Raw genomic sequence first — 13,664 nt, forward strand, 5'->3', positions numbered from 1 at the left:
CATAAGTAAAAACATCAAGTAAGCATCTATGTTCACACGTAGACACACACACACAGACACCCCCATTTACTGACATGCTCACACACACACTAACCTGGGTTGGCTTCCCAGCTGTGCAAGCTGTTTCTTCCATCAACATGTGTTTACTAGCAGGGGACCCTTATGTTTGCATTACAGGGAGGCAATAAACAGGAAGGCCAACCCTGGGGTTTTAAAACTACTGTTTGGAGGGAGGAAGCCTCTTGAGGAGCAAACCCTAATCACTATGGTTCAATGTTTAACTAAATTTTAAAAAAAAAGAGAGAGAATCAATTTCTATTTGTGTGTGTGCGTGTGTGTATGGTTGATGTTTTCAGAGATACACATGTGCTGAAGTCCTCAGCGTCCAAGTCGAGGCTCTTTGATGAATTTTTCAGTCTTACAGAGCTTGAACCACCTGGATGAGTTAACAGGCACATTTTATGCATGTGTACCTTTATATTTGTGTGTGTGTGCTTATAAGGAAGGTTGTGTCGACAATAAATGAGCCTCAGGCTTTGCTTGGTACAATATACAAATGAAAGACTGATTAACCAGATGACTGAAAGGCCTATTATTTTGACTAATCAATAGATCCTTAAATAAGTAATGAACAACATCAAAGAAGAAGACTACAAACAGACACAGGCGAGTAACAGACAGCACTGTTCTCATCTCTTATAAAAGCTGAGGCTTTTGTTGGAATATGGTAATATTGCTTCCATTCATTTGTGTTCATCTTAGCATCTACTGCACAATGACAAACAATAGCTGAAAGAAGGTGAATTATAAACTTACAGGTTAATACTAATTTGAGAACTGACAATAGTTGTCTTTTTTTTTACACTCAAATGATAACTCATAAAAGGTAATAATAATACCCATGAAAATAGCTGTCAATGCAAAGTAATACCAGTGTGTTTAGTCCTAATTGAAGGCCTCTAATGGGCCAGAGTTTTACACATAAGCATCTGAGGCTGGGCAAAGATCAAGACACACTCGCAACCTTATAGATACAAAACAATTTCATATCATTGATTTCAGACTTTAGTGTAAAATTCTCTGTTCCAGTGAGTACCACTGGGACCAGGATCTGGAAGTAGAAAGAACATCATTTCACTATAAATCAGTCCCGACCATCTACTCACTGAAAGATTTCTGACAGAGGTGCCAAAAGAATCATCAGATGCTCTCAAACTCTCAAATGGACACAGAAAAAGAAAAACTCCTACAATGGCCAAGTCAGTCACCTGAGCTAAAACCAACTGGGAAGCAATGGAAAAAACAGAAGATCAGAGTGTGTAGAAGAAAACCCCAGAACCTTTGAGAGTTGAAGACCTCTTTTGAGGAGGTGTCAAAGACAAAGCTATTCCAGAAGCTTAATGTCAGTCTCTTTTTACCCATTCCAAAAATAGTTCTGATTAGTGTGAGTGTGTGCGTAAATGAGTGAATGACCGTAATGTGAAGCGCTTTGGCATCCTCTGGGCTTGAAGAAGCACTATGTAAGTACAAGCCATTTACCATTTTATTGGATCTTTGTCCTGTCAGTATCCCTGATTCAATGCTATTGAAACTTACAAAATGTGCTTAAAAGCTTAGTCTATGGCATGAAATGGACAAGAACTGAGGGAAAAAAGTCTAAATCTACATTCACTCCCATTAAACCATAACTGTGGTATTTTCACATCTGAATTCACTTTCTCTGGCCACATCTAGATATGAGTACTGCCACACTTGTTCTCAGTGTAAACATAACTTAAATAGTACCTGCCTGAAAAAATTAAGTACACCAAATGATCCTCAAAAGCTAGGCATCATGTCTAAAGAAATTCGGGAACATATTAAAAAGAAAGCAATAAGTCTGGAAAGGGTTACAAAGCTTTGGGAGACATTATCCACAAATGGTGCAAACATGGAGGAGTGATGAAGCTTCCCAAGAGTGGCCAGCCAACAAGAAAATTACCCCAAGAGCGCACAGATGACTTATCCAAGAGGCCACTAAAGACCCCACAACAACATCCAAAGAACCGCATGCCTCAGTTAGGGTCAGAGTTCATGTCTCCGCCATAAGAAAGAGACGAGGCAAGAATGGCCTGCAGACAAGAGTTCCAAATTGGAAACCAACGCAAAGCATGACAGTAAGGCTCTTCTAAATTTTTCCAGAACACATCTTGATGATCCCCAAAACCTTCGAGAAAACATTGTGGACTGATGGGACAAAAGTTGAACTTTTGGAAGGTGTTTGTCCCAGTATGTGTGTTTGTCCCAGTATGTGTGTTTGTCCCAGTATGTCTGGCATAAAGGTAACACCACATTTCAGAAAAAAGAATACCATAGTAAAACATGGCGATGATCTGAGGCTGTTTTACTGCTTCAGGAACTGAAAGACTTGCTGTGATACATGGAACAATATACAGTATTTTACTATCTACCAAAAAAGGAGAGTACCCGGCCAAATGTCTGTGACCAGAAGCTGAAATGAACTCCGGCAGGACAATGATCCAAAACATCAGCACCACTCAATGTCTGAAGAAAAACAATATGAAGACTTTGGAGTGGCCTAGTCAAAGTCTTAAACTGATTCCTATTGAAAATCAGGTTAAGATTGCTATTGAGAATATTAACAGGTAAAGATTTTGACCTGTTAAGATTTTTATTTTTTTTTTACTTTTTAGGCAATGTGGCAAAATTTAGAACAATTCTGCATAAATGAGTGATTGTAATTGTTGCTGCTAAGGGTGGCCTACCCAGTTATTAGATTTAGTGGGGCAATCACTTATTCACACAGTGACATTCTATGGAGGTTTGGATTAACTGTATTTTATTGTTTCTGAAACATTGAAGTGTAACAAATAAGCAAAAAAAAAAAAAAAAAAAGATGACCAGGAAGAGGGGAAAACTTTGTCACATCACTCTATTCCGTAAGAATGAGACGTTCATGCTTCAAGGGAATAGTGCTAACAACATCTAGCTAGGGTTTTGGTAAAAATCAAGCGGTAAACATTTAAATGAAGGCAATTTACTAATAATCTGGAAATTTGAAAACCCTGCTTACTGAATACTTAGAATCGTGTTGTACCACCAGGAAATTGATTTTTATCTTGGCAGCAATTAAATAGACAGCATTCCAGGATTTTAATTCATCATTGTATAAACTTCAAATTTCACGATTAGTCTTCTTTCAACTCATCGTGATCGTGCAGTCATTTAACAGAGATGAACTGTTTTTAAAACGCTCCTCCTGACGCCTGCTCAGCCAATGGTAGCCCCCTGGGGGCGTGGGCCGCCGGGGGTGGGCACCCTCCGGATGAAGCATCTGAGGCATTGGGGCTCCTGCGAGTCAGCTCTTGCCAGATTTGAACCCCACCACCTGACTGTCAGAGTGCATTTCTTATTGGGAAGAAGGAGAGAGAAGTAAAAGCAAGGAGACCCGCCTGGGAGGAAGAAGCCTGTGTGAGGGACAGAGGCAGAGAGTGTGAGGTACAGTGAGAGCAGAGACTCCAGCGGACCGCAGACAGCCAACTTCATCGGAATTGTTTGGCTGCGCGCTGTGGCGGAGTATAGATCGCTTCCGAGCGACTCCGGGTCAGCATCAGCAGCATGCTGGAGAAGACTTAAAGGCGGACCGTGGATGAAGCTTGACTGAAGCGTGAGAATCTCTGACAGTCTGCCGGAGAGCGGAGAAGGAGGCAAGAGCCGTGCCAGCGAGGCAAGGAACAGACACTGAAGGAGCTGATGCTGCGGGAAAGTTACCAACTATGGAGATTTACAGCTAAGTGAGAGTTTAAGCACTGATCGGAGCGTTCAGAGTCATTTCTCCACACTGGATGCGGTTATAGACAGATCTCGGTGCGCTTTTTCTTCTGATTCTGGTGCCGCGGTGGACCCAGCCATCTCGGTCGGCGTAGATCTTTTCACCCTACACAGTCAGTGGGCAGGATGTCTGAAATGACTTCTCTATATCTCGTCTTTTGCCTTATGGTGACAGGTAAGATGTTTTTATTCAGTTTTGTTTTATTATTTAGCCTGCAGGTCTGTATTGATGGAAGGGGATGGATTGCTGCTCCATATGGCGCTGCGTCAAGTCGCCTCAGTGCGCTGGTCTGCTGCAATGCTACATTTCACAGCTGTTAATGACCAGTAAATGTTTAATCACTTATTTTAAAAAAAGGAAAAGAGAGAAAAGGCAGCTGCCAGCTGCATCAAAGGGTTTCACCCCATGTATGCCCGAGTGAATAATGTGTATGCGTAATTTGGGTTTATCCCAAATGGTCTCTGCTCTTGTGCAAATACAGGATCTCTGTTTTAAGTGGGGGACTTCGCGCAGAATTACGGCTTCGGGGCGCACCTACATAAAGTACCTCTCTGGGTGTTTTTCTTTTAGCAAGTAGAAAACTGTGGATTTGGACTGCACAGAGCATGTGTGGGAGCCAGTTCGGAACACAAAAGCGTGGACCAATCCACGAGAATGACTGGGACAAACAAAGCGAGTCCTGCAAGCGCTGATGGCACGGCTCCTCGTCCCTTCAACCCTGCAAAGTTACTCAGCGGCGGTTTTCCTTTAAGAAAAGATTAACTGGCCCGGCATGTGGTGTGGTTGTAGATTTTGAGTGAAAACAGAGGAAAGACGCATAGGTGGGGATGTAGAGGGGTGCATAGAGAGAGATGTGGAGGGACGCAGGGAGGGTAGAGAGAGAGTGAGCGTGGATCGGAAAAGTGAGTGGGACAGACAAATTGGGTGAGAGCGTTTGTTTTTCTTCAAGCGAGCAGAGACACAAAGCACCTGTCTCCCCCGCTCGCGTCCCCCACACACAGACACACATCACCACTCTCTTCTGCTTTTTTTTGTTTGTAGGATTTACTTAACGCTTTGTTTATGTGCCAGCTTGGCAAAACGTGCTCACTGCGCTTTGAAAGATGTTATACATTTTTAAAAGAAAACTGAATATTACATATTTCTGCATTTGGAAATTTTAGTAGATGTTTGAATGCATATTTAAATGAAACTTGTGACTGTTGTTCTGCTAGGCTTGTGAGAGTTTACAGAAGTATAAACATCGGGATCAACAAGCTGCATTTTTGAGCAGCTGCTCAGAGCCGGCCCAAGGGATAAACAAACTAAGCTGCTGCTTAGGGACCCCCCAGGCCAGCAGTGGAGGGCTCCTAGGAGGTCTCTCACAAAAAATATGTACATTTGTACTTACTTCTAAAAGTTAAATCAGTATTTCTTTTTTTAAAAAACTTTCACAATTAGATTCATTTAGGATTTAAAAGAATTGACAAATGTAATTGGAATCACAATCATTTTTGCTGCTTGTGCTAGACAGAGAAAAAGCAGAGAGGCTGCTTGAGAATATTTGAGACTCCAGAAACAGGGACCCTTATGTTGTGGAAACTAAAGGAGCTCTTATTTAATTAACACTGTCATAAAACTGCTGTGGGCATTCTATTCATGTGTCTAAAGCCGTTAACAGTAGAATACATACACGAGTCAATAGTTCAAGTAATTATCCAGCACAAGTCAAATTGTTATACTGTCAGTGTGTGTTCTCTCTATGGAGAGAAAAAAAATTAAACATTAAAGCAGAATCCTGAGCGTCTTTAAAATATTACTTAGCAACTGTTTGTTCTATTTCTTTTTTTTAATGTATGTGTCAAAAGGAAAATGATTAAACTATTATGTTTTATTCGGGTTATCATACTGTGAAAATCTCTTTGCAGCCCGTGGATGCATAGAGTTAACACTTTAAAAAGAACAAATTAATTTCATGTCATTGAGAATACACAACAGTCCCGTTCTAGCACAGGTCTTTTCTTGGAGGGACAGAAGTTGTAGGAAAAAAAAAAAAAAATCTGAACCCTTTGGGCTGCATTTTTAGTTTCTTGCATGAATCAGTTTCCCCCTAGCAGCTCTCAGCAAATGGCAAAGCTTGCCCAAATGGCCATTTCCTGCACGTGTACGTCTTCACCTCCAGCCCCCGGTTCCGCATGGTTTTGTTATTATTCAAAAGCCCGAGGGAGGGTACATGACACCAGTAAACCGGTCCCTGACAGAGCAGCAGCAGCTGGATGAGAAGAAGCCAAAGCCAGATAGTGGCATATATCCCTTGACCTCAACCCCAATGCACATTGGAAACACTAGCATTTCTCTCTTGTGCTCTCTCACCACACAAACACACACAAATAATGAAAATGGTGACATCTGCCCTAATTAGAACCTAAGAGACCCTAGACCTCATTTACTGGGTCACTCTATAAGGCACATATGCTCACAACTGGTTGCACTCATAAATGTATCCAACTTCAACTTGTGGTTTCCCTTTTTCTATTATTTTTGCGTGGCATATTGCTTACATTTCAATGAATGTAGGCTTGCTCAACACAGATAATTTACTTTCTCAGAGGGCTCCCAGAGGAATTGGATTCCACACTGCATCAGTATTCCGAGTAATCTTCAGTGAGCTCTTCTTTGGAACCTTTTGCTTTGGGTCGCCTGCGTCTCATCGGGCCGAGTTCAAAGGCTGCAAGCTGAGATTACAAGTTTCTCTCCCTTCCTCTTAAGTCGTGTCGCCACTCACGTCTCACTATAGTGTAATGCGGAGGAAATTTTCCACCTTGCTTCCTTTACTTCTTCTCACAGCTCTTTTTACCCAGTTGCCTGAATGTGTGACTGCGAATCGGGAGGACATGAGAGCAAGTCTGCCTAATGGGCCGGAGGCAGAAAGCAGACTTTCACCAAAGGTTCTGAAAAGCCCCATTCACTATCATGTACTTCGTGCAATGGAGTTCAGATGTAGAACTGTAATGTAGCAGGGGAAGCAAGGAATACTCTCCACCCCTCCCTTGTCATTCCTCTTTTCCTCATTACTAAAGATTGGTCTTCTCTACATGGAGCACAACTTTGTATGTGGATGCAGAGACAACAGAGCCCAAGAGGTTTGCTTTAAGCAGCCGTGCATATTTTATGAACTGACACTCTGGGCTCTTTGAATTCTCTTGGATGGAGTCTGGATGGGGACAGTTAAAGAAGAAGCCGGGGGTAGAGGAATATGGTGGGGAGGGAGGCTTAGCGGGGATGAGACTTAGATGTGTCACCGGCATCTTGGTGATTAAGCAGAAAAGTGTCTAGTAAACAGAAACAAATTCCACTGAGGTCTCCAAAACTTTTTTTCTGTCTTGTTGCTCTTGTCAAACAAACCCAGAATCATGGTTATAATCACTTTGTCCTTACTTCTTCAAAAAAAAAAATTTAAGCCCTAATGATAAAAGGATTCCATGGTAGAAAGTTTGGAGAGGCAGAAAACCCCAGCAAGCCAGTGAGGTGTGTGAGAGATGAGGTGCAAGATAGTGCAAACACAGCAGAATTCGAACACATCTGAGTCCTGAACACCAAAGTATTGCATTATTTAGAAGACAAAGTCATGGCAAAGATATGGATATTTTCCTCTCTGCTGGGTATCCTGGATGAGCTCTGAGTAATGGGTTTCTTGAAGGATTTTGTACTGGAAGTGGAATCTGAATTAGACATGGGTCAGGATGAGATTCTCACTGTAAGATCACTCTAAGTAAATTCACTATGGTTTCATGGCAATACAAATGTAACAGATCTATGGAATAAATTCACTAAATGTTTTGTTTTGAAAAAATCTGGGAAAACAGCCTTTAGCTTCCCAACATTAGAATAAAAGTACTGTGCAAAGCACCTTCAGCTTCCAAAATATTGGTCTGTGTGTTTTTGCAGACTGTAAATACTTCCAGGCAACCAAATATTTATTATTATTATTATTATATATATGTATGAAAAAGTGTAATGGCTTTGATTAGCTGGCTAGCACTGCACAGCAACAGGTGGAGGAGAGGCCATCATTGTGTTGAACTATGCTCCACGCTGTTGGAGAAAACTCTGTTTCTCCATCACTTCTTTTTTCTAGAAAAAAAAAACTTCAACAAGACCATATAAACTATGTGATGGATGGAGCGTTTCAGCATTCTTGAAATCATATTTAAAATTTCTAGGCTTTTCTAGATTCTTTAAAAACCTATTAATCAGTAGTATGCTGTACATTTTTTGTGTTAAAATCTCAAAATTTGATGAGGAAATGCTAAATATTTGCACAAGACCAAGATTTTTAATAATGCTATGTTTTCTGTGACAACCTTAGACCACTGTCTTTCTAGCTCTCTTCATATCCTCATGTTTCCCCTTCCCCCACTCTTACGGAAGAAGAAGTCTGAACTAAAACAGAGAACAATGGAGCTTGATAACATTGCTTGTCTCTAATCAGTTTTGCCATTTGGGTAAACACAGATAAAGAACTTGGCAGCATGTCCTGAGGCGTCGTTATCAGCTCTGAGCAACTTAACTGGATGTGCACTGCTGGTTCAGACAAAACCACAGGAAAGCACAAAAGTAGCCAGGTAGCAAACTATTGACGGCACTTGGCCTCATCCAGTTTTATTTTTATCTCTATCCGCCCATCCTCCTTTTGTCTTCAGTCTGTCCCCGTGTGCGTCTTCGCACATCCTCACCATGTCTTCCTTTGGGTCAGTCGGAAGATCTGTAGAGGAAATGAAAGGGAATAGGGCAAAGGAGGGCCATGTCAGCATCCTGCCTTGAGACCCCCCACCCACTTACTCACACACACATCCCTTCCTTGTATCATCAGCATAGAAAAGAGGGGTGAAAGCAGAAAGTTATTTACCCTTTTATTCTTCTATGCAAACACAGTAATGGAAAGAATGGAGAGAGGGGGAAAGTGGGATTAATTTGGTGCCTTTCATTAAAACATCCCCCCAAGGCGAAGAGCCGCATTCATACAGTAGCAGCTATTTCAAGAAAGGCTTGAATTGCATTTATCTCCCCTAAAAACACAAGTGTCACCTCCTTCTAGAGAGATGTATCACCGCTCCAGAAGACTCTAAACCCAGAAACCAAGACAGAAAAAACATGAGACATATAGGACCACACATTAATTTTTATTTTCCAATCAATTGCTGCCTGGGAAGACAAGGATTTCATATCTCCTGCCGAGAGACAAAAACCAACAGCAAATTGAAATTTATCTTCTGCGTCGCAGCAATATCTGTTCCTGTGTTATCTTCACCAGCCGTGTTCTTTAACCTTGTATTAGAGATAGCTGTATGGATTTTGGCAGCCAAGGGGAGTCTCGCAGGGAAAACGAAAAGTCCTATTTGCAGTGCCACCAGACAGCATTAATTTGACACCAGATGCTGATCCATTTTACTTCACTTCTCACTTCCTATTTATGAAATTTGATTGTTGGTGGCACTTACTGAGCAGAGGAGCTGAAATATTCAGCGCTATGCACTAGGGCTAAGAGCTCAGATAGAAATGGATCAAAAGAAGCTTGCTGAGGCAACATCCCTAACACATAGGCATACTCAGAGAGGTCAAGGGCAGACACTGAAAGAGTAACTGATGGGCTGGGACGAGTATCTGACATCTTCAGGGCTGTGTGCTTTTTTTCTATAGATAGAAGGTGCAGTGAGACTGTCCAGTTGACACTGCAACTCAATTAACACCTCATCTCCACAATCACTAACATAGATGTTATAGTGGAGATGAACCAAGAAATAGACTGTTGACCGCAAAATGACAGATTTTCACTTTGTTTAGCTCAGACCAGTAAATGTCCAGTTGGAAGTTCCAATGTCCAGTCTTTTGCCAGTATTTAAACACACCCGCACCAGTAAACAGCAAATGGTCAGGGCAATAACTTTACACTTTAGGCTGCATAAAGACTATGTATTAACTTTTCTTTGTATCAAACAATTAAAAAGAAAACTCTTTAGTACTTCTCATGCCAATATCTTTGATATGAGTGTGCCTGGGACTCACTGAAGAATAAAGATCACTGTCACTTTGATCTAATCTAGCATTCCTCTCCAAACTCTCTTTTCATCACTTTCTATAACTCCATCAGTTCACACTTCTAGTGATTCCAGGATAAATATTTTGTTATTGATCAAAGTAATAACCAAAATAGTTGGTCTGTTCTTGCTTGGGCTGCTCTGTGTTGTTTCAGGAGGTTCTCTGTAGGTTTAGAGTAAACATAGCCTGTATTGTGTTTCCTTTTTTTTTTTTTTTTTGCTGGGAAAACTTAGGAATCTCAGCCTAGGAGGTAAAGAGGAGATCCAAAATCTGAAGAGATGTCAGTCAAAGCTTATTGATTGAAAATTTAACTGCAGTTCCCTGAGTGGTAAAACATGTTAATGCCATTAAGTGGTTTGGAGAAGTGAGCGAAGAGCAAAGTGTGTAGGTGGCTGAGGTGGTAATGGTGGGTGGTGGAAGGGTAAGGTGTGTCTCTCTCGTGTCTGTTTGGGGAAAGAAAGCTGATGCAAAGATAACAATGGGCTCAGCATGAGAGATGGAGAGGGAGAGAGAAAAGAAAGAAAGGCACAGGGGGGTCAAAAGGATTTACTGCCAGGAGCCTAGCATTCCAGGTAATGGATATACTTGTGTTAGTGTAAAGAAAACCTGCTGTTCTTCTTCTCAGACAACAGAGGTGAAAAGCAACAAAGGGGTAACTGACTGAAAGTCTGAGGCGGATTAACAGAAAGTTGATAATGCAACACCCTGGGCTAAGAATCGCGTCCTCTCATGAGCGTCCATGTGTCAGCTTGAGAGTGCAGATAAGGGTGGTGCAGCAGACGTTTGCTACATTTTTGTGAAGATGCTACAGGGAGGGCAAAAACACACATGCCTAAGTGCTTCCCAAGCTGGCTACGGTAAACCAAACACCCATCTTCTAAAGAGGAAGCAGTCCAACCATTGTTCCAGCACATTGCACCCATCTGACTGAGATATCCTTTGCGTTGTGCAGATCCCTGGGGGCCGGAAATAGAACGAAGCGGAGGAGTACAGGGACCGATTGTTCCCCCGCTCAGACTATCCACAGATGGGGCTATGGCACGGGGACGCTCGCTGTTTGCTTTTGAAAGTCCCAGGCGTTTCCTCTGCAGTCATGGTTTACGGAATGCTCTGGGGGATAGTGGAGAAAAGGGAACCACTGGAGACAACGGGGAAAGAGAAGGGAAGGGCTCAGAGCAGAGAGAAAAAGAAAAGATGGGGAGGGAAAAAAAGTAGTTTGCTTAATATCTTGTCAGGGTGAATATAGTGTCATTGCCAAGAAGAGAAGACAGATGATATAGCCATCCAATGATGGGATAGGTGGGTGAGAAAGCGCTCAAGTCCTCTCTAGTTTCCGAACAGAGACATATAGAGCTGGAGATAATGGAGAAAGAAGGAAGAGTAAAGAGAGTGAGGGAGTGAGGGAAAAAAGAGAAAGGATGAGATGCAGGGAACCCAGAATGCATCCATCATGTGGTTTGGTGCAGAAGCCATTTGTACCTATTGTACTCCATAATTTGTTTTCTCAGAGCTTGCATTGGGAGGGGTGCTGGGGGGGACACACCAAGCTATGGCAGCCATTTATTTTTGCACTAATTACATAAGTGAGACAGCATAATTAGACGTATAGCTAAACAGACAATAGGCTGAAAGAGAGACGCGCAGAAGGAGATAGACGGGGAGGTGTTGATGAATTCAGATAGATGAGAGGTTTGGGCCCTCTGTTTCATATTCAAGAGTGCGAGGGAACGCGTTAAAAGGAGTAAAGGGGATGGAAAAGGATAAAGGGAGAGGAAAAAGGGTGAGTAAAGGAGATGAGGCGATGCAAAGGATAAAAGATGAGAGGCAGGGAGAGAAAAGCTCTCTTCACAGACTGCACTTTTAGGCGCGGCCCAGTGCCACAGGAATAAGGCGCCTCATTTTATACACCTGCTCAGCAGGAGGGGAAAGAGACATATAAGGAGACGCTGTACAGGAAAATAGAAAAGGGCAAAAGAGAAGAGAGGGAAGAGGAGATTGATCTCATCTCAGCTCCTTCAGATCAAAGGCACAGAGTGGCTACAGAAAGCTGTTTGTTGTGGCTTGTTTGGGAGGGTCCCTGTCTTTTTAGAGGTCATGAGTTCATCTGGTCTGCTATTTTGTTCAGGCAGGATTACTCTTAACAACACATGCCAAGCCCTTCATAAGCTACATGCCCTGCAAACATTCTCTGGTAAGAAATTGTGAGGTGGTGGTGCCATACAAGTCTGATCAGGGGATGAAGGGTGGTTCATTAGCTGTCTATGCCACACTCATAGCTTTCTCTTCATGTGCTAATACAGGGATGCATCTGCTCTGGTTCCTGTGGGGCAGTACCTGGGTGTGTTGGACATGTCACAAGCCTTTTTAGGACTCTGGTAGAGGGAAAGATAAACAGACCCTTAATGAAGCCACTCAATCACAGGTCAGTTAAAACAGCTGACCAAGGATGGAAGGGCTTGTCAGGCTTGATTGGAGGCCCATTGAGGCTGGTCAAGAGAAGCTCTCGAGTTGTCACACTTCAGATTAGCCATTAACCACACTATAAATCTCAGCTTAGCCATTCCTCTTTCTCTAAACACACATCTGACAGACTGTTGTGGCTCATGTTAACTCCATGAGCGGTCAAGGGAGTTTTTAAAAAGCCAATTTAAACTCCGTCCTTTGTTTAACCCCTCTAGGAACTCAAACCTGGAGTCATTGCATTGGTTATGTGCGAGAGTGTGTATGTAGGTTATTTTTTCTGACTCAAGGTATTACTTCTCCAGCATTTTATGCACCAAATTTACAAGTAGCACCACTCTGATGTGAAATTTACAACACTAATAAAGTAGAATTTCGACTTTGTAAGATTCCTAAGTTACTTTATTCATGAAAAAAGAAGAAAAAGTTCTCATTTGTGCTATTGAATGGTTAAATGATATGGCTCAATCATGTGTTCCATTTTAAGTCAAAGGGAAAATTTCCATGTTTTAAATTTGAAAAATTCCCAGAATTATCACCTTGAACTTAGAATTAAAATTGGAAAATTATGAGGTTTTCACCCAACCCAACCTCAGTCTTCCACAAAATTTTTGTTTTTGTTGTTGTTTTAGTATAATTTAGCTACAATAAAACCAGATTAGCTGTACATCTGATTTTTATCCTCTAAAACCTTTCATATGTTGGCTAAAAGCACAAAATGGAGAGAATATTGTTATCACCTTGTATTGATAATTAGTCTGATCACCGAGCATATCATGTAGCAAATGCAGTCGATTTGGTACCATTACTAACTATTTAAACAAGAATACATCTTAGTTAGATTTTGTCTTCAAAACAACAAAAGTATAGCCACAGATTATGGTAAATATATATACATCTATTTAGAAGGTTCTGATGAAACAAAAATCTACATCAGTTACTTTGCAAACAATTAACATCAAAAGCCCTCTAGAGCCAATTTAAACTAGAGCACCACTAAGGCAGCCCAGGTAGCACCAGTGGTACCTATGCTGTAGGCTCAGGGTTTACATTTTGTGCAAAGCTGTCTTGGCACATTCAACATTCTGTTTAAAATGGTCTGGGCTCATATAGCGGAACCTGCACAGTCTGTTTTTATTTTTTTGTGAGTGAAAGACAGGGTGGATGAGAGAAATCAATGACCCAATTCAACCCATTACAGCCATGACTGCTGCAGTAATGGTGTGGAAATGGACAGTGGTCATGTGGATCCCCCCGTTTACACCTCCAGGCTTGGATCACAACTGAGGCTCTT

The 13,664-nt window shown here is 41.8% G+C and overlaps 1 protein-coding gene across 4 annotated transcripts in view; it reads left to right on the forward strand.

The window, feature by feature from the left end:
- Positions 1-3,327: 3,327 nt before the first annotated feature.
- kirrel3l (kirre like nephrin family adhesion molecule 3, like) overlaps positions 3,328-13,664 on the forward strand; it is a 44,658-nt gene continuing 34,321 nt past the window's right edge. Inside the window, exon 1 of one of the 4 annotated variants that reach the window (XM_032557219.1) lies at positions 3,328-4,006. In XM_032557219.1, the coding sequence (XP_032413110.1) occupies positions 3,958-4,006 (49 nt within the window). In that variant the 5' untranslated portion in view covers positions 3,328-3,957. The remainder of the gene's footprint in view (positions 4,007-13,664) is intronic. The other 3 variants (XM_032557227.1, XM_032557233.1, XM_032557237.1) reach the window with 3 other exon arrangements.

The sequence above is a fragment of the Xiphophorus hellerii genome, chromosome 3 (genome assembly GCF_003331165.1).
Source record: "Xiphophorus hellerii strain 12219 chromosome 3, Xiphophorus_hellerii-4.1, whole genome shotgun sequence".
Taxonomy (NCBI): domain Eukaryota; kingdom Metazoa; phylum Chordata; class Actinopteri; order Cyprinodontiformes; family Poeciliidae; genus Xiphophorus; species Xiphophorus hellerii.